This window comes from Euprymna scolopes, chromosome 1 (genome assembly GCF_053919585.1).
Source record: "Euprymna scolopes isolate OS-2025 chromosome 1, ASM5391958v1, whole genome shotgun sequence".
Classification (NCBI taxonomy): domain Eukaryota; kingdom Metazoa; phylum Mollusca; class Cephalopoda; order Sepiida; family Sepiolidae; genus Euprymna; species Euprymna scolopes.
Genome location: NC_136482.1, coordinates 71,936,534 through 71,957,575, shown reverse-complemented (window position 1 = coordinate 71,957,575; position 21,042 = coordinate 71,936,534). Strand labels below are relative to the sequence as shown.

General features: G+C 32.3%; 1 protein-coding gene across 2 annotated transcripts in view; it reads right to left on the bottom strand.

Moving 5' to 3' along the window:
- The window catches only part of LOC145303513 (nuclear transcription factor Y subunit beta-like), a 78,809-nt gene that overhangs the window by 17,996 nt on the left and 39,771 nt on the right, over window positions 1-21,042 (bottom strand). The window contains exons 1-2 of one of the 2 annotated variants that reach the window (XM_080144993.1): window positions 20,310-20,615; window positions 875-960 (exon numbers count right to left, since the gene is read on the bottom strand). In XM_080144993.1, the coding sequence (XP_080001119.1) occupies window positions 875-959 (85 nt within the window). In that variant the 5' untranslated portion in view covers window position 960; window positions 20,310-20,615. Of the gene's footprint in view, window positions 1-874; window positions 961-20,309; window positions 20,616-21,042 lie in introns of those variants that run through there. The other variant, XM_080145072.1, reaches the window with a different exon arrangement.

Genomic DNA, 21,042 nt, shown 5'->3' with positions numbered 1-21,042 from the left:
TTATGAAACGGATTTTTAATTTAATTAAAATTTGATTTTTAAATTTTAAATTATAAATCACATTACTTATATATATATATATATATATATATATATAAAAATAGAATCATTTGAAGACAAAAAGCAATGCCAAAATCAAATGTGAAAACAATATTTTTTACACAAATGTACACCACTTATCAAGGCCAAAAGCTACTTGAGGATAAGGATTAATCAATTAAAAAGATTATCAGTTCAATGATGAATATTATGAGAGGATTGAAAATGATGAATGATCGGACAAAATTTAATCTAGATATAGAAAAGGCAAAATGGCTGCGTGCGTTTTTGTACGCCCAAGAAAGGCATTATTTTTGCTCTCGACCACGTTAGTATTTTTTTTAGAACATTTTATATACTCCCTAGATTATAATATCTATGATTTACAAACGGATGTCGTATCTCCATTTATTTACATCGGCTTTTAAATAATTCCCTATATTCCATCCTTTCACGTGTTTGTTCATCTTTTTCGTATAAATAAAGCGAACCTAATCGGAGCAAAGGTACAGCGCCTGAACTTTCATGCTGGGTTGTCTTGAAAGCGATGCCCACTCATTTCACATCCTAAGCAATCAGCATGACTACCTTTAATAGTTTCCACTTCCTGTATATTCATTCAAGGGAAGTAACTCGTCTGTCATTAACAATCTTCATCGAAGATGGTAACAATTTATTTTATATATAAACTTTGCAACACATTTAATGATTAACAAATATTGATAAGAAAGGCACATTTGAAATATAAACCAATTTTGTTTATTAAAATATGACAAAAACTTTATAACTTTTTCCATGTTTTAATAAAGGGATGAAAAGAAAAAAGAATACTTACTATCGACTGCATATTGATTGACAGCCATAAAAGATTCTGACAGAGATGCTGCATCGCCAGCACCATCACTTGAACTTGCATCCATGCTAAAAAGAAAGCAAAACGTCATTAATAAAATGTAACAGGAAGACTTGTATTTCGGAATCTGGGTTCTATATGGATTTCCGTATTTGTACATGGATGTTGATTGAATATACCACACCTAGTATTAATAGTTAATTTCAACGATATATCAAATGTATGGAGTATTGTTGTCACATTTGGGCTGGTGCATCTGCTACTAGTCTCTCGCTCCTAGACAAGGTTCAAAAAAGAGTCGCCAATCTGATAGGCCCTGAACTGGCATCTAAGCTTCAGCCTCTGTCCCATCGACGAAACTTGCATCCCTCTGCCTGTTCTACAAGTATTTTTAAATGGTGAATGCTCTGACGAACTGCAGACACTTGTGCCCCCACGACGTAGACACCCTCGACAAACCCGACAGGCAGCTAAATCCCACCCCCACACAGTAGAGATCCCTAGATGTAAAAGATCTTTCTACTCTAGTAGTTTCTTCCCCAGAACCGCTAGACTCTGGAATTCCATTCCAAGTTCCTGCTTCCCTAACTTTACTGACATGCAGAAGTTCAAGTGCAACGTGAACCGACATCTTGCTTCCCAAATCCCAATATAGTGCCCCAGTAGTTGCTGTCCCTGATAGTAGCCTCCTACACCAAAGAGGCAATGCGCCTTGTTTGGAGTGAAAATGTAATAAAAAAAAAAAAATAAGATAAAAAAATCATCAAATCAAATTTTTTGGAAAAATAACAACATACAACAAGCTACGTAAGAAAACAGAAGACGTGTACATCTATATAAAGCACACATATTTGTCCAATGCGACTTTAAATCTGAATATGGTAGGCATTATTACTTCTTCCTCTGGTATTACTGAGCAGAAACAGACAGATTGCTGCCATTCTTTTGAGGTGAAAGCACCTATAGTATATACTGTTCAAATATTTTTTTTTTTTTTTTTTTTTTTACATAGGCATCACCACATTATCAAGGCCAAGAGGCCATTCAAGGATAAGGGTTAAAGAGTGTACAGTAGAAATTGGACAATATAGTAATCATTAGTAATGAAAATTTGGTAAATTTGATAACTTATATGGAACGGCTCATCAAGAACTTATTTACGTTAGACTTGAACACAACCATATTGTAGTCAGCCGGAAAGCAGAAGACAATTCCACAGGCGTGCAGTTCTAAGAAAGAAGCTTTGTTCATGGAATCTACGTTTAGGTTTAGGCACAGATAAAGAGTGGGGGGAATTATTGATAGTGTTTACAGCTAGACGAGTGTTTCTTGTGAAAGTTTGGCGAGGGGGGACCATAGATTGAAGCTCAGTCGAACACTTTCCATGAAAATAACGATACATCAGAGACAAACTCGCAACATCTCTTCTGTGAGATAGAGGTTGCAAGGAGGAGAAAAGGACATCTCCTACGAGGCTACGAAGTCTATTTTGAAGTGAAAAACGCATGCCTGATAGACTCTTCCCTTTGATTGTCAGTTGCACTATAAAGTGCTTCATATATTTTTAAAATTGGCTCAAAAATAAGTGAGAAATTGTGAATTGAACGAACTTGGGTTGTTACATGATAATGGCTGACAAGCTGGGAATACTAAATTCCAAAGTTGAACTGTTTTTTTTTTCAAGCAATGAGGCATTCATTTTATTTTGATGGTTGTTTAAAATGAAATGCAGGAATGATTATGATTTGTTGAAACATAATTTGAAAGTATTCTCTTTTGTAGGGTTTATTTTATTTTTATCACAGTTACATATGTCCTTGTTAGAATCTCAGTGTTTCACATTACTCGCTCTTACTATGTAACAAAGAAACAAAACATGGAGAGAGGGTACATCTAGCAATCTAGTTAATTGATTGGATCGGATGAACTAACAAAATCCACAATGACTAAACTCGTAAATAAAGCATAAAAATGATAAGTAAAAAGTTAATATCACAAAAAATACTTTAATATTTAACAACAGTTAAAAAACGTTCATAATATATTTTTCCAATCATGTGAATGAGGAGAGTGAGGAAAAAATGTTTTATTTGATATACGAAATGATATGAGATTCCAATATAAAATGGAACACAATGTGTTATCATTAATTAATCAGATAAATGTTAATATTTATAAAGTTGGGAGCTATGGATAATATAAAAATAAGAATTAAAAGCTTTTTATTGTATGATGGATTAAAAAAAAAAAAGAAGATTAACTTCTGCACTCAAGTATCGATGTCAGAAATACTTTTCAATTTACAAGAATTTTTTTTTTACCAATAATTAATTATACTAGCAAGTATGCATTCCATGAATGCAAATAGTTTTTTTTAATTTTATTTTCAGAGTGCATATAAAACTCAGAACTGTGCAGTTGAAGTAAATTTATTGTTTTAGGTGTTGGTGAAAGTTGGCTGACTCCATCTCTATAAATGATGACCACCAGTTAATACCAACACAATGATTTTATTTTTTGGGGGAGGGAGGGGGGATTTTTCATCATGTATCATTACACAAAAAAAAAAAAACAACAAAAAAACCCCAAAAAACTTTACATTTGTATTATTTCGATTTTTCAGACTACTGTTTTCATCTTGAGTGTCGGTTCAAAACATTTCAGTTGATGTAACCTCCAACCTTCTTCAGGTGTATCTTGTTAAACTTGGGAATGTTTCTGTTGAACTCGGAAATTTGGACAGAATTTTGAATGGAACCTTTTATTTACTTCACAGGGGTAGCATGCACTTGTTCTGTCAGCCACAATTGGATAGAGGTCCTAAGTAATTTGCAATTGTATTTTTTGTTCGCCCACATAAAGAATTGAACTTTCAACCTTCAGAATATAACTTTTGCAACTGATTTTCCCAAGTACTCTAACCACATGCATCACATCTAGTATGAATTTTAGGTACTCTTGCAGACTTTGACCCAGATCCTCAGGATTTTCCATCAATTATGGCTCGGGCTCGATCGGCAATCATCAGATTAAGTTAAGCATTGTTCAAATGTTGAAACGTTTAATTGGCATTGTTTTTGTTTTTTTTATAAAAAATGTAATTTTTTAATTATTTTTTAAAAATTTTTTTAACATTTGTTGATAAAATAATTTGTGTAAATTTTCTCAAAAAAAACTTCTGTACTTTCACTTAACTTATAGTTTTCATAAAAATCATTCATCTTTTCTTATAAAAAAAGACTTGAATAAAAGAAACCATTTACTGCAAATTTTCAAATTAAAAAAAAAAAAAAAAAGTACTTTCACCTAACACTTTATGGTTAAAAAAAATTAATCTTTCTTAAAAAAAAAAAAAAGAACCCAAACAAAAACAAAACGAAACAATTCTTGATAAAAAGTAATAATAATAAAATAAACAATACAAAATGCAACTGTTCTTAAAAAAAAAAAAAAAAAGTAAATTTACAGTGGGTTTTTGCTATTTATTGTATTTCTATTTTTTTCTGGTTTGTTTGTTTTGAAATTCATCTGCATCTGTTACTTTGCTTGGCTTAATCCAGTGACTGCCAGTGGAGCACGAACCATAATTGATGGAAAATCCCGAGGATCTGGGTCGAATTCTGCAAGAGTACCGAGTTTTAGGAGCCTTAAACCTATTTTATTTCTAGTTGTAAATATCACTATTTATCATTACTAATATATATATATTTAATTGTTTATTTATTACTGTACTAACAGACCGCCCAGCATTGCCCACTTGTAAAATACACTTAAATATATTTTGATTAATGCAGATGTCGTATTTATTATTATATTGGACCCAATATATAGTAGTGATTTAAAAAGTGACTTTTGCATCATCATTGAGAATCAAAACAAAAACGTTTAGCTTACGATTTACTTTTTCCTTTGATATTAATGCCTGAGCTATGAAAACATGTTTGCTGCAAGGCTAAAAATTAAAACATGAACTAATAGCTTAGTTATGTTACGCATCCTGGCAAATTCCATAAAAAAAATTTTTTTTGCACTTTTGCACAGATTTTCCGCAGCTAAAATCTAAACAAAGTTTTGCATGTGTTCGAACACCCTATATATTACATTTCATGTCTGTAGACCAAAAACTAATGGAAGAGTTTGGTAGGCAAATTTTTTTAAACATGTGTACACTTACATAAATATAGAAAGAGGTTTGTGCTTACTATAACCTTTTTACGCAAGTATAAATCATGTACAATATTTGCATGAATATAATTACATGTAATAGATGATCATCCCATAAGAAAACTGAAAAAACTAATAGGGAATTAATTAAAATGAATTTTTAAAAGAATATGCAAATTAACTAGATCTTTTGCAGATAAATGCAATTCAATGACCCATATATAACAAAATTGTATTTTTTAAAATAAATAGAAAAAAAAAGAGGTTTTAATATAGATATGAATACACAAGAAAAAAAAGACACAAAATTATAGGAGTATACATATATTATCTATGTATAATTAACAGTTCCTATTTCGTGTTAAATTCTATACTAGGATTGCATATTCTTTGAAGTTTTTCTGACAAGCCCTTCATGTATAGTATACAAACTGTGGTGAGTTTCTAAGTGGTGTCTTTTGGTGTCTGGTTCGGACTTCTTTGAGCAGATTTCATCCTCTCTAGATAGTTGTTTCAATGGAGGGTTTCTCTTAAATAGCCAATTATTATTTGTTGAAACTTACTTTTTAAAATCATTATGTAAATTAGATATTCCTTTTACTTTGATAAGCGTCATTTTTTTCTCTTTCTCCCCAGGACTGCCAGATGTATTTGTGTACCTCGTGGAGACACTGAGAGATCTCAATATCAAAGGCGTGTCTCTTACTATCATCCAGTCAATCCTCTTCTATAGTTAAGAGACATAGTCAATGAAGGTAGTTGATCCGCAGAAGTTGGAAGTCTTTGATAATAACAGTTTATACCACATTCTGTGTTGCCAGCAGGATGACCATGTCCAAACTTCTGTTCTCTGCCAATATCCCAACTTGAAGTCTGTCATCAGTCTTGTTGCAGCAAAATCTTAGTTTGGTTATACCACTCATTGGCTAATTAATGGAACTATTTCATAATATAATCCACTCTACCTGGGTGGCGCAAGCGTATTAGTGCCAGTAAGCGAAAACATTCAATCCATGGGAAAATTTTTAAAAAAGGTCAGACCACAGCCTTTTTTATATTATTTTTTAGCTGAATTATAATGAATATAATTAAATAAAAATCTGATAAACAATAAAAAAAATAATTTGTGGTAGTTAAAAAAATTTTTTTTTTCAATAATGAATCATCACTATCAAAAAGAAATTTTTTTAAATTATTAATATTGGTCTCAAGCTGAACAATTTTCACTGATTATAAAAGCAAAGAATTTTTTCAGACTTTAACAGCCCTGGGAGGGAAGCTTGGTGCTAACTCTTTTTCCATGAGTATTATTAATGTCTAACTAAATGGACACAACTAGAAAGCCAATCGAACTTGAACTTGTGGTGTCAATTCTAAATCAGCAAAAGTAACAATTATACCACCTATACTTCTGTAGTGAATGCATGTAGATTGGTTGTTAAGATTACTATTTTCCTTTTTCTCCTCTACTTTCAGGGGAAAAAGTAACATCCAATAAAAAAACAAAAAAAAAACGCACTAAAACAGTGTTCTGTAGTTTGACAAGAATTGAAATTTGAATTTTGAATTATACAACACAAAGATGACAACTAAATCCACGAAATTGAAAATTTTTTTATTTTTGAACTTGTCACACATGAATGAGTAACCAATCTATGTGTGTGTGTCACCAAAATCAGTTTTCTCCAGAATCCTCCAGCAGCACCTTAAACAGGACTCCAGAATGTCTACTCAACAACACCCTTCATGCCATTGACCAGAGGTGGAAAGGACCCAATGACTCGCGTATCAGCTCTCTCCATCTTGTGCACACATTCTTACATACTAACAAGAATAAGGCAAACAGAAACGAATTACTACTTACAGCTATATAAGCACTAACAAGAACAAGGGAAGCCAATGCACACACATACACAATAACATGCTGTCTAATACTTACACATATTTTCCACATCATGAACATTTTGACTTGTTACTATTCAACGTCCATGTATTTACACTCTGAACATCTTCATGATTGAAAGCAACTTTTATATTATTATCGTTTCTATGAAAATTTTTTGTTATAAAATGTTTTTTTTCAATTTCTTTTGTACAAAACTATTTTTAGGTAGCACTTACTAAAAAAAAAAAAATAAAATGGTGCTTATGCATGTATGTTACTGTGCAATTTTTTAAAATAGCATTTATAAGTTAAATTCACATTTTATGATATCTTTTTTTTAAAATTAAATTGTTAGGTGAAAGTGCAGAATAATTACAAAGAATGGCTTTCTAAATAATGTTATTTCAACATAAAAACATAAGTATCAAAAATACTTTTATAAGTTGATGTAACAAAATCTTAAATTTCTATGTTAAAATTAGCGGAAACAACATTTTATTTGACATTACAATGGACATAAAATGTTGATGTAAATAAAAAAATAAAATAAAATAAATAAATTAATAAATAAATAAATAAAATAAAAAAATAAAAACAAAAAGTACCCAGAGGATTTAAATCGCTAAAAAGTCAGAAATGGCTGTAGCAGTTTATAACTTAAAAGTGTAGCAACATACGGCTGGAACAAATCTTAAGCAGAAACATTCCATAGCAATCAACCTTTCAACGCCCACATACATGGGAACATGCAAGCACACAATCTTGCAAATTTGCCTATCCGCACACATAGAATAAAGGAACTATGTTGTGTTCTATGTGCAGTGATACAGCAAATAGGCTAGAATATTAAAGAACACTTGTATATAAAGATTCGCCTGCAAAAAAAAAAAAAAAAAGTTTAGTTTTGTTCCTGTTTCTTCTAGTCTTCTCAAAGACTTGATCTCAAAATAAGTCTGCACTTGGAAGGCGTTAAAATTCTGTCTTTAATTTGTGTGCCAAGCAAATGAGCCTTAAATTCTCATCATGGAAAATTACCACATTGAACGAGAATTTCAATCTTCTTTTTAACAATGTTTTATTGAACTACTGTTTTCTTATGTGATGAACACACTCACATCAGCATTATGTTTACATGATTTAATGACTGTTCTTTACCCCTCAGAAAATAAGCACATCCCAACTATGTGCGACACTCTGTCCATGAAAATCAGTAATCTTAAGCTTCATGCCATTTTCATGAGATACACATTTAGCTAAGCCTACTTAATCAACACTTGTTGCAAAAAAACAAAAAACAAAAAAAAAACAACAAAAAAAAACTAATGTTGGAACAATTTGGATTAACATTTCTCTAATATGTAAATAAATGTTATTTCATTTCAATACAGCAATCTCGAGTTCTTTATCAAGTGTTGTTATTTTCCAAAGTTATTCATATTTTTATTTTATGTATGTGAGGATGTGATTTGGTAAAAACATTCTGTTAATTAGAGATCTTGTTAAATTTACCTTTAGCGGTTCCCCAAGATACTCTACCACTTTTGACTTCTAGAGATTCCTGCACCTGCAACCTCGGTCAAAAAATTGATAAATCCAGACTACGAATTGATAGACACCGACTCACACTCTTACAAGTTAGTGACTCCATCCTGTAGCACAACAAAGGCAACCTTCTTGTGATTTTTTTAAAGAAGTTTTCTTTTCACATTTTTTTTGCAGCTTTCAAATCGTGAATTGCTTCAACACTTTCCAGGACTAATTTGAGATTCAGTGTAAGTAGTTAAATCGGTAATTGAGCATAACACTGTAGCTTAACTTTCAAAGATGTCCTTAGATGGCGCCTGTATTTCTCAATTGAGATATGGAAGTAAAAAATGGAAACAATACCTCCGCTTTTCTCCAAAACTGCTTACTTATTTTTTTATTATTTTTTTTTATTGCATATATGTTTTTAATAACTATGTTTATTTAAGTTAATATATTATATATTTTGGTAAACTGTTTAGATATTTAAATATATATTTATTTACAGAAAAAAAAAACAATGAATGTGTAAATTTGACAATTACATCATGCCTCCCATTCTATTGTTTTGGACCAATTAGATTGGTCGATTTTATTCTCTGCAAAGCGTTGCGCTTTTGCATGTTTTTTGTATTTTGTGTGTTTGCTTTTCAGCTTCAGAGAAGGACCCAAACTGGGCAAATGGGTCGAATCCATTCCAGTTACATCAAGCAGCGGAATCCTGGAAGAAGGACGTTTATTGCTGTAATTGTTAAAAAACCTTGTCATTACGATAATAATTTTTAATTATCACCCATGTGGATTTAAAGTAATGCTTAATTTTGAAAATTAAAGTTTGAAGATTAAGTTAATTCATTAGTAATTAATACTGGTTTTACTATTGATTTAAGTAAGCAAAAATCGCTTGCATGTATAGATATTGTAACTTTTAAAACTCAATCGAGTTATGTTGTAAAAATAACAAAAAAACAAACATTTTCTTTTTTTCTTCTTCGCTGATGTTAATAATAAGAATTAACAATAATTCTCTTTCAGTGTTTTTAGTACTTTTTTTTGAAGTGCTTAAAATATATCTTATGTGCTTGTGTCTGTTGTTGAATGGTGTTGTATTTTATTTTTTTTCTCCGTCATTCAAGACATTATGTGACAAAAAAAAAGTAAAAATTTAATTTAGAAGAGTTATTTCCCTTGCACCATTATTATATCGCTTGTAGTTATATGCAAATTAAGTATAATTTAGATATGAGCAGAAAACTCATATTTATAAACTGACACCAACTAGAACAGGTGGTTGTTGAATGCTTGCTTAGCGTTATACACAACATATCAATGGTTTTGACAATAGGATACTCTCTGGTCTTTGGAGACCCGGAATACGTAGATACATTGCTTTGCTGCTAATGCGAGAAGCAAAAAGTTGAAAGACAACAAAAAACAAAAAGGGGAGAATGAAATCACCGAATTGTTCATGGCTAATGCTGGTTGTGAAGCAATTATGAAGGTTGCTACAATGGTTTACCCTCGAGAGCTAGAAGAAATGACTTTCAAAGAAATAAGTCAGGTTATCAAGGGAAACATAAGACAAAAAAAAAAAAAAAAAAAGAAAGACTGGTGATTGCAGAAAGGACCAAGTTTATGGCAATGAAGCAGGAAGTGGATGAACCGATAGTAAAATATTTACACTAGTTAAGAAGGGCGAATAAATACTGTAACTTTGAAAAACTAGGAACAGAAGAACAGACAACAGAAGAGTTAATCCAACTAAGATTAATTGAAGGTATGCATAATTTGGCACATAGATATAAGCTAATGGAACAGTTACAACTTACAAACATGCCCTTGAATTATTGTCTAGAATTTATACAACAGCAGGAATTAATACATACAACCAAAATAAGAAAAACTCTTACGAAGAAATAATGGGCGACACGTATACGGTAGAAACAAAAAGAAAAAATTGTACGTAATGTGGAAAAATTCATGAAAGGAAAAAAGAAAAATGCCCAGTAAATACAAAAAAGTGTGTAACCAACATCATTTTTGGGTTACTCAATATCAAAGGAAGGGATCTGTCCAGATGAAGCACTAATAGAGAAAATTCTAAAAGTGGCTACACCAAAAAATAAAAAAGAGTTGGAGTTTTTCTTGGGTTTGGTAAATTTTTATAGAAAATATGTACCAAAATATAATGTGTTCACAGAACCATTAAGAAAAAAAAAAAGAAGCGAAATTCATTTGGTTAGAACATCAACAGAAAGCCTTTGAAAACTTAAAACAGATTCTGGTGAAAAATCCAATAGTACAAATTTTTGACCCTAAGAAGGATATAACTAACTGCTGATGCTAGTGAGCATTCCGTATCCGGTATTTTGTCACAAGATGGTCATTCTGTAATGTACTTATCGAGATTAACAATGATTGAACACAATTATTCTAATATAGAAAGGGAGGTACTAGCCATAGTGTGGACAACGGATAGAGCAAGACAGTTCTTGATGGGAAAAAAATTCTTGTTGAAAAGTGATCACAAACCACTGGAATTTATTTTCAACCCAAGAAAATTACAAAAAGTTACAAGGTCCCCAATATTACGTTGGGCGATCAGACTGATGGCATTCTACCATGACAGTATGTTAAAGGGAATACGATACCGCATGTTGATGCCTTATCTAGATTGAGGTTTTATAGAGAGGATAAGAACAAAAATGACAAGGAACTTGAAGACACATTCCTGCACCTTGTAGAAACCGATGTAATATCTGTGGATAAAATGGCTACTGAAACTACAAATGAGCCAGTGTTAAATAGAATAGTGTTGAGGATAAAAGAAAATCGCTGGGGAAATTGTTCAATGGCTGAAAGACCATTGAAAGAAATAGGACATTAACTAACTATAGAAAACGGAGTAATATGTAATGGAGACTTGGTAGTTCCCCCAGAAACACAGAAGAGGCAGGTTATAAAAAGTGTACATGATGATGTACATTGTGGAATAGCAGCTACGCAAAGAAGATTAAAATTGGAAGCATGGTGGCCGGGGTACTCAAGAGACGTAGAAGACTATGTAAAAAGATGCAAAAAATGCACAGAACTCAGGAATTTCAAGCCAAAAAAAATACATGTGACACATCTGAGAAGCAGAACCGTGGAGCAGAGTAAACATGGATCATGCCTATCTCAATGGGATAGGACTATTATTAATATTAGTAGACACATATTTAGGTTGACCTGAAGTGGTGAGAGTACCTGATAAAAAAAAGTACCATTGGAAAACAAATATTAATAATATATATTAGTAATATTTTCGAGAAATGGGATACCAAGAACATTGGTGACAGATAATGCGTCAGAATTTGCGGATGCTGATTTGCATGAATGGTTAAGAAAAATAGGATGCAGACCTTACAAGACCCCTCCCTATCACTCTCAAAGTAATGGGATAGTGGAAAGGATGGTCCAGACAGTAAAGAAGGGCATAAAAGCATGCGTGCAACAGAAGGAGAAAATCGATGCTTTCCTACCAAGATTATTACTAAATTATAGAACAATTCCGCATGCAGGCAGGCCAGAAAGTCCATCCGCCTTAATGGGCAGACAATTAAGATCCCCTTTTAGTATGTCATATGCGACAAATCAAAAGATGTGGTACAAAAGAAATAGGAATACGGAAACCGAGACAGCAGAATTTATGCGGAAAGGACATAATACTGCAATATTAAATGTGAACAGTGTTCTAGCTCATGCTGACCAAATAAGATCCCAAGGAGAACAATCGGATGAGGAAATGCCTTCAGAGCTGCTCATTATTGATGTAACAGAAGAGTTACTGCAGAATGAGACTGCGGAGGAAAAAGTAGAGAGGGGTGAGTTAGAAGAAGAAGTAGAATGGGACAAGGCAGAAGAGGAAGATCAGAATATGCAGAAGGAACACTGTGGTTATAGGGAAAGCCGTGATAGATCCAGATCTCCAAGGGAATAGAGAGAGATAAAGGAAGATGTTCAGGAGGACACAAGAAGAAGTATAAGAAGTACTCGTGGCATAAAGCCCCTCCGTTATAGGGAAATGTAGTGATATGCAAATTAAGTATAATTTACATATGAGTAGATAGCTCATTTTTAAAAACTGACACCAACTAGAACAGGTGGTTGTTGAACATTTGCTTAGCATTATACATGACATATCATCGCTTGTATTTCCTCTTTTTCCCTACACTGTCGACTTTTTGCTTAGTGGAAGGGGGTTAGGGGGTCGCGTTTTTTTTTGTTGTGTTTCTTGTGTAAAGATCCTCTCCTCATTTTTACGGTTTCTACTGGCGTGGTTGAATTTTGATAACAAATAAAATATATATCAGGTTTTCTCGCCATTAAAAGTATTTTTTTCTTTTTCTTCCCCTCTATTGGTTAGGAAGGCGTTGCTCAACTGGTAATAACTTCCTGGTCTGTTTTAAGAACTTATTTCCTGATTTTCTCGCCACTCATTATTAATTTCTCCATTTTTCTAACAAAATGGCTACAAAAAAAAATATTGGCCAAAGTTGAGGCTAAACAGTCTTGTATCACCAGTATGTTGTGATGGTTGAGAAAATGGCTGAGAGAGTATCGACCAATTTGAGTTATTCAGAGATTGAAACTTGGATTTAAATGGTCTGATCGATGGGCTAATATTAAAATTACCTATTGAAGAAAGAGACAAAATATGCCATGAATCAGCGCAGTTTGTATTTGACTTTAGAAATAAGGTATGCGGATTAAGATTTGACTTGGGAGAATCTAATTTAAAGCAATCTACAATTTAGCCGATGAAAATGGATTTGGAATGTCCTAAATTCAGCGGTTCCCCTACGTCAGATAAATTTGAATTTCACAGCTTTGTTAAGAGATTCAAATTCTGTTCCTCAAACATGAATAAAGCAGACAAGCTGCTTCTATTAAAATCTAAATTATTAGGCAAGGCATTTGACCTTATTGCCAACTTTGACATGAGCCCTGAAAATTATGATCAGGCATTGTCGTGTTTAAAGGAGAAATTCTGTAACCCTTCCTTGATTAAAAATAGAATTTTCGAGGAAATTATTCCTCAGTCTGAATGTGTTACTTCTTTAATGGACCTTAGAGTATGGTTGAATGAGTCAAACTAGATTTAAGTGAGATGGATGTCGTGTGACATGGGCTTCCTTTTAGAAAATTCTACATCAGGAGATATAGTAGCACATATTTTGTTTGCGAAATTCCCAAGCAGTGTACGTAGAGAATTAATGAATACAACTAATGAACGTTTTCCTTCGCTTTCCTCTATAATGTCACATAGTATTGACATTTTGAAAATTTTAATGGTGGCTCCATTAAGCACCACAAGGTGGAAAAATAGCCTGCCTAAAATAACAGCTTCTTCATTAGAAGCTAGGTCCAATATGGCGACCAAGTCTTTTTCGAAATCTGTTAATATTAAGAAGGGTGTGAATACCTTCAAAACAGTCACTAATAATAGTGAAACTAATAAAATTATTGAAGGGTACAGGCCAAAGGACCGTCCCAAATATTTGAATTTTGCCGCTAAATGTCAATGAGCCAAGGAATTAAAATTATGCAATCAGGTGTCTCGGGGGGGGGGGGGATCTGAAATTAATTGCAAGGGCATTAAGGATTTTCCTTATCCTTGCGCTGTTTATGGACTAAAGAACCACTATTCTCAGGTGTCCTAAAAGTCCCAAATCCTTTGAGGACATACCTCTTTAACAAGAGAGGGAAATAATTGTATTTTTCCTGTAATTAAAATTTCAATGAGGCTAAGGGGCCACCCAGTTTAATTTTACTGCCTATTAGATACAGGCAGTCAGAGGTCACACTTTTCTCAAACAGTTTTAAACCAATTAAGTCCTGGAAAGAAATTAAAGTCAGGGACGGTTGAGATGCCAGTAAATACTCTTATCTTTGAAACTTCAGGAAGCTGAAGTCTCCCTTAAATTGGGATATCATAAATCCTTTCTATTTTCTGCTTTATTTGCAAATGATCTGAAGTTAAAATTTCATGTGGATAGGTTCAACCAGATCACTTCAAAATTGACTAATGAGGGTTTTTGTCTTTGTCTAAGATACTCCGAATTAAATGGCTCAGTTATACATGAAATAATAGGCCTGATCTAATTCAACAGATAAATAAGCTCCGTTTAATAAAATGTTTAGGAGGTACAGCTTGGAAAATTTCCAAGTATGTAATTCTTTTTGAAGGGTCCAAATTTTTAAATTTTAATTCAAATGTTAAGGAAGATTTACCGGCCTATGATAAGTACATGCGATTCTTATTTGATAGCATGCTGAATCCTACTATTACATGCACTGCAACTGTTCTTTCACAAATCTTTTGTAGAGTATAGAATTAAGTTTTTCTGCCTAGATTCCGTTGGAATTGATGAGAACAATAAATTATCTTCCTGTGCTGAAGAGAAAATAAATAATTTTAAAGAGTCTATTGTCCTCAGGGACAGAAAAATATTACAATCTGCCGTAGGACTCTGAGAAGCTCTCTAAAGTAGAGTCTAATTATGTGCCCTCTTTGCAAATAATGCAAAGGGTAGCAGAATCCTTAAATAATAAGGGTCTGAATGTCGACAATTTGGTCATCACTAGTTGTGATCGTAATTCCTTGCTTTCAGTTTACAGCAATGTCCGTGACAGGTTAAGGAAGCAGGGTCCGAGCTTCGGTCCTGCAATTCCAATTGCACGAACTTGCAAGTTAAAATGTTGGACGATGATTCTATTACATCTCCATTTCCTACCTATGAAAAGGTGTTGGGTTATCGATATTCCTCTCAACCAGATTCTTTTAAACTTACTTCTGCAGCTATAGACGATAATGTCGAAACTAAACGTGGGATACCATTGCAGATTTTGAGTGTATATGACCTATTGTTGTTGCTTTTCCCCCGTTCCTATTCAGGGGAAGATTCTAGTCAGTCAATTGTGGAAAAACAATTTATCGTGGGATCAGCAGATCGCTGAAAGTTTTCTTACCTTGTGGTAACTGCATGCCAAAGAGTTCAATAAAATATGGGACGGAGTTCTCCAGATGTGAATTAGTGGAATACTCCCCCGTTGGAATCATTTCTTTCTGTGATGCATCTAAGCATGTTCATGGATTTTCTTTATGTGTCAAACAAAGACTCAGTGTTCGTTGATATTTGTCAATGCTAAAGTGGCTCCCATTAAAGGGAAATCACTCCCTACATTGGAATTGATGTAATCAAAGACTATCACCTATCAAGGTTGTTAACAGCTCTGTTTATTGAGGCAAAAGATAGTTATTCCTTTTTTGCAACCGAGGATCAATAAAATTTGTATTGAATTTTAAAGGTGGGCCTTTGCTGTGAATGTTTTGTTTTGCCATTATTCAAGGAGCAAAATATGGTTAGATGGATTTCTTAGTGTCGCATTGTGTTCGAGCTTAAAAAAGCTTTTTTTAAAGTGTTTGTTTCATTTATCTAGATATTTTGAAAATATATTTATTCACAGAAACATAAAATATTGTTTGAATTCTAATAGGATTATTCGTAAACATTTTATCAATTAATTTTGACTTTTTTTTTAAAAACATATTTGCATTTTTTTTTTTCAAATAAAGTTCCTTTTTTTACGCCCATTGTTTTTTTTCCATGTTTCTGTAAATAAATATTTTTAAAATATCTAATTAGTTTGCCAAAAATAAAATAAACAAAAATTTATAAAAAAGTTTAAGAATTCAAAACAATATTTAGCGACACATTCATTGTTCTTTTTACATGTTTCTGTAAATAAATATATTTTTATATCTAAATTGCTTGCCAAAAATAAAATAGAAATTGATAAAAAAGGACGCTTCTACACTATCAGAACGAAATTTTGTAGTTGATAAATGTAGTTTTCAGATATAAAAAAAACAATAATGGTTTTTACTGTTTTTCTTTTGTCAATTCTAATAAATAATGCAGTCGAAATTACCTAAATATTACTGAATTATTAAAAAAAAAAGACAAAAAACTTTAATCATGCTAGCAGGTGAAAAATTGCAGACATCTTGTTTAAATCGAAACGGAAAATTACCTCCCTTTCGAACTCTAGTGTGTCTTACATAAGCAAATACAATCGTTTTCTTCAAATTCTATTTTCTTTAATAAATAATTTTCTACCTCATCGATTTTCGTAATTTTTGGATATAATAATCTTAAAAATACGAGGAATACGTAGATACCATTGTTTCCATGTAAAATTCAGTATTACGATTTCCGAAATTTCGTCCCAACAGTGTTTCTGTTAATAAATATATTTTAAAACATGAATATATTAACACAAAATATCTTAATATTTTGCCCAAGTAGGCAGTTTTGGAGAAAAGCGGATGTATTGTTTCCAATTTGTGCTTAATAGCGACGTATTGGAAAGTTAAGCTACTATATTATGCTCAATTACCGTAAAATCCTCTGGATGCCCATCATACAGTACAAATATTGACATTTTAATGGAAATTGATTTTATGATAATCGTGATATAAATAAGATGAAGGCAAGAGTGGAGAACATGCAATAAAAAAAGGTCAAAAACAAAATAGATCTATACAAAAGATAGTTTAAATTTATTAATGTGGAGTAGAGCATTTCATTCATTCGTTTTCATGAGAGAGAAAGCGTTATCGCAAAACAAAGATGTGAAAAATACGCTAGAAATTCGAATTTAGAAAAGTAGCGTAAACACAGTTACTCATTTTTGAAAGATTTTTGAATTTATCTAATAAAATAGATGAATTAAATACTACTTCAAGCTTCTGAGACGATTTAATTTTTGTTGTTTACTTAAAAATATATAAACGAATATTAAAGGGACGAAAGGACACTTTGGGAACTAAATGAAAAAAAAAAAATCTTTTGAGAGTTAAGTTGACTTACTATTACTACTACAACTATAACGACCAAGTGTACGACGGCTGTTTCTTGCTAATCAAACCACGTGTCAATTTAAATGACAAATCACGTTGGAGTCCAAGTTTTCCAGAAAAATAATAAAAAAGTGCATATATATATATATATATATATATATATATATATATATATATATATATATATATATATACACACACACACACACACACATACTAGGATTTCAGCCCGGCGTTTGGAGGTGTATGTTGAGCGCAAAAAAAAAAAAAGAAAAAAAAAAGCAGTCAATTTTTTTTTTAAAACTTTGACCCTTATTATGACCCCTTAACATTTATTGTTTTGGACTTAAGTTAGATCCATGTCGAAGGAACCTATATCTAAAATTTCAATTGTTTATACTCAAAATTGGCGGAGGAGTTTGATAGAGTTCTCACAGGTCAAATCGTTGTACTTTGACCCCTTAACAGCCGAATTTCTGGCCGAAAACGGATTACAAAGATTTTCCGAAATTTCAGCACTTTGTATATCAAATTTCGAGTCTGTAGGCTGAAAATTGACAGTTATTGCGTAGGGAAATACAAACACTTTCACTTTTATAGATATAATATATATATATATATATATATATATATATATATATATATATATATATATATATACACACACACACACACACTTTATTTGTTTTTACATGAGCAGTAATATGTTGCTACACAGTCATGAGCATGTTTCAGCGAGCTAGTTATTAGTAATTAGAGACCTCTCCAGGCGATACAGCTTATATGAAAGCTAAATTTGCAATGAATATATATATATGAATGGATAAAAAAAATCAATACGAAAAATATATAAATGCTTATATTTTTTCTGTATTTATTTCATATTTGTTGACATGTAGGAATACAAAAGCTCTTTTGAAAGAAACGAAAACGTTTTTTTTCAAAAGCACATCATTTTCGACCGATCCTTCGGCCTTCTTCCGTGTATATATTTCCTGATGCTCATCAGGATTATATAAGAGATGAACATAGTTGCGGTGGTGGTGGTGGTGGTTCTGTTTGGTCCTAGTAGGCGATCTCTTTCTCTCCCAGACATTACCTCCACCTACGGGAAAGAGTATTAGTTTATCATCAATCCTCTGCTGACATCCCCCTCGACCCGCTAATTTTTATAGAATCAATCACACTCATAGTCATATACAATCGTTGCGAGCGATTTTTTTTCGAGTGTCTTGAGGGCGATGTCTACTTCTTATAATAAAAATAAATAAAAAAAGAAGTAATAAAACGTCCTGATTACCGACGGGGGAACGATTTAAAAAAAAAATTAACCTTTCCCCATTCTCGGTGAAATGACAACATATTCAACGTTGTTTGTACCCATCTAGAGTGTCCCCTTTTTCGATGGAGGGAAGCCGGAGCTGGCTGGACTTCCTTATGTTAAACCGCCTAACTTTGCTGCACTCGGGAGGGGGGGGGGGGCATTTTTAAAACTAAATTATTCTCTACTTAACTAGGAGTCATTTGTCTTGCTTTTTTGTCTAGGAAAAAAGTGTAGTATCTGTTACTTCATCTTTTTTATCCTCGGGCGGTGAACTGAAGGAGAAATCCGGTGATTTTTTTTTCCAGAACAGCTAACAAAAAAAAAAAAAAAAAAAAAAAAAAAGGAGTGAAAAAATAAGAAAATACAAAATAAATGTTACCAAAGACAACCTACCTCTATAAGTTTTTTTGTGCGTTTTAACTTATTTTATGGGAAAAAATCAGAATGTTTTAACACTTTTTTTTTTACAAAAAAAAAAAAAAAAAAACTAACAAAAAAAAAACACAAACAGTAAACACTGAAATTAGTCGAAAGAAATTAATTTTTTTTATATATATATTTGTAGACACCCCCTTTTTCTTTTTGCGAAAAACAATTATAACAATGCTTATGCATTCCGATCGTACTGAAATTAGTTTAGAAATTCATTCACATGAGGAGGAATCTCTTTTTCGTTAACTATTCTGTATTCGCCTAACAATAAACAAAATATCCAGTAAAAATTGAATTTAACTTGAAAATCCTATCAAAAAAACCCCAAAAAACAGCACGGTCAATATTGTGCATAAGTATCAAAAATAAAAATATACTTTTTTTATTACGAAATACGAAACTATTTATGCACTCTAAAGTTTACATAATGAGATTCCATTCAGCTTGTTTTTAGAAAGATTTATTTTTTTCTTTTATAAATTAAAGTTTAAACACATGGGGGGGGGGATTTAGACAGAATTTTTTTTTTGTATTTCACACAAAAGTAAAGTTTTAAAGTAGTGGACGATTTCGTTTATGACTTTTTGACTTGTTATTCTTGCATTTAACGAAAAGAATTGTAATTATACTGAAAATAACTTTTTAAAATCTACAAGATTATTTTGTTGGATTTGTTATTTAGAACTCTTTATATATGATCTTATTTATATTGTAAACAAACGTTTGAAACAATGGAAAATTGTTATTGTTATTTTGTTTAAGTAGGCCAAGAAGAACAATGTAGCATTACAAGGAAGGGAATTTGGTTTCCACAAGAATCTAGAAATCCGTATCCAAGTTGCTTTTTTTTCTGTTTATTAATTCATGATATTTTACAAAGAAAAAAAAAATAATAAAAAAAAAACTGAAGTAATAAAGGAGCTTTTATAATAATTACGCGAATCAAACAAAGGAAAAAAAAAGATGACGCCATTGAAGGCCAGAGTAGAAGACGAAATCGAAAATATTTATCGGATCGTCACCTTTTTTTTTTTTTTAATTAATTGAAAAAAAAAGTTGTCGGTTTGTGGATAGCGATTTGTCAATGTAGGAAATAAATGCGAGCGATTGTTTGAAGTCGAAGCGTGAAAGAAAGACACGTGAGTGTCTATTGGTCAAAGGATGAAAATAGTAAACAACGAACCTTTACGATTGCGGGAGAACTGCTTTGACGAATTGGTTGGTCAATGCGCGAACCAGTGAGATTGCAGCAACCGTGGGAGGCGGCCGTGCTACTCGAATAATAATAATGGCAGAGACAAACAGGGAAGGCAACCAACACGGAGAAGGAAAAAAAGAGAAAGATGATGACGACGATTTCGAAACTGCCGACGTTCACTTTTTCTTTTTACTCCCTGCCTTCCTCCTTTTCTTCGCTGAGACAAAATGGAGGCGGGCAGACAGAAGCCAGCCTCGTTTTCAACAAAACCAGCTTTTTGGTGCATTAGTTAAGCCTTACTTGACACAGGGGAATACGTTCTTTTCTGTCCTAGGATACACCCAGGCATTACTTCATCCCTCGGTGCACGGGAAAAATGGCACCGGTAAAAATGGCAGGTGAGAATAACTAGGTAAAAATGGCACCAAAGTGCGCTAGTCGACCGATGTAGTTCCAAATTCTAAACTCGTTTTGAGTTTTTCCAAAAATATCGATTGAAAATAGATTTTAGAAAAATTTAGAAACAATCAGTGTACGACTGTACGAGTAAAAAAACAAACCCAAAAAACTTTTAATCGAATATAAAAAAAACAAAAACAACTGGTCAATTTCAAACAAAAAATCGAACCCTCACTTTTGTTTTGTTTAACATTATTTATTTTTTTAATACCACAAAAGATTATTTTTAGGCAATGCCCAAAGATCAGTGCTCGGAAAA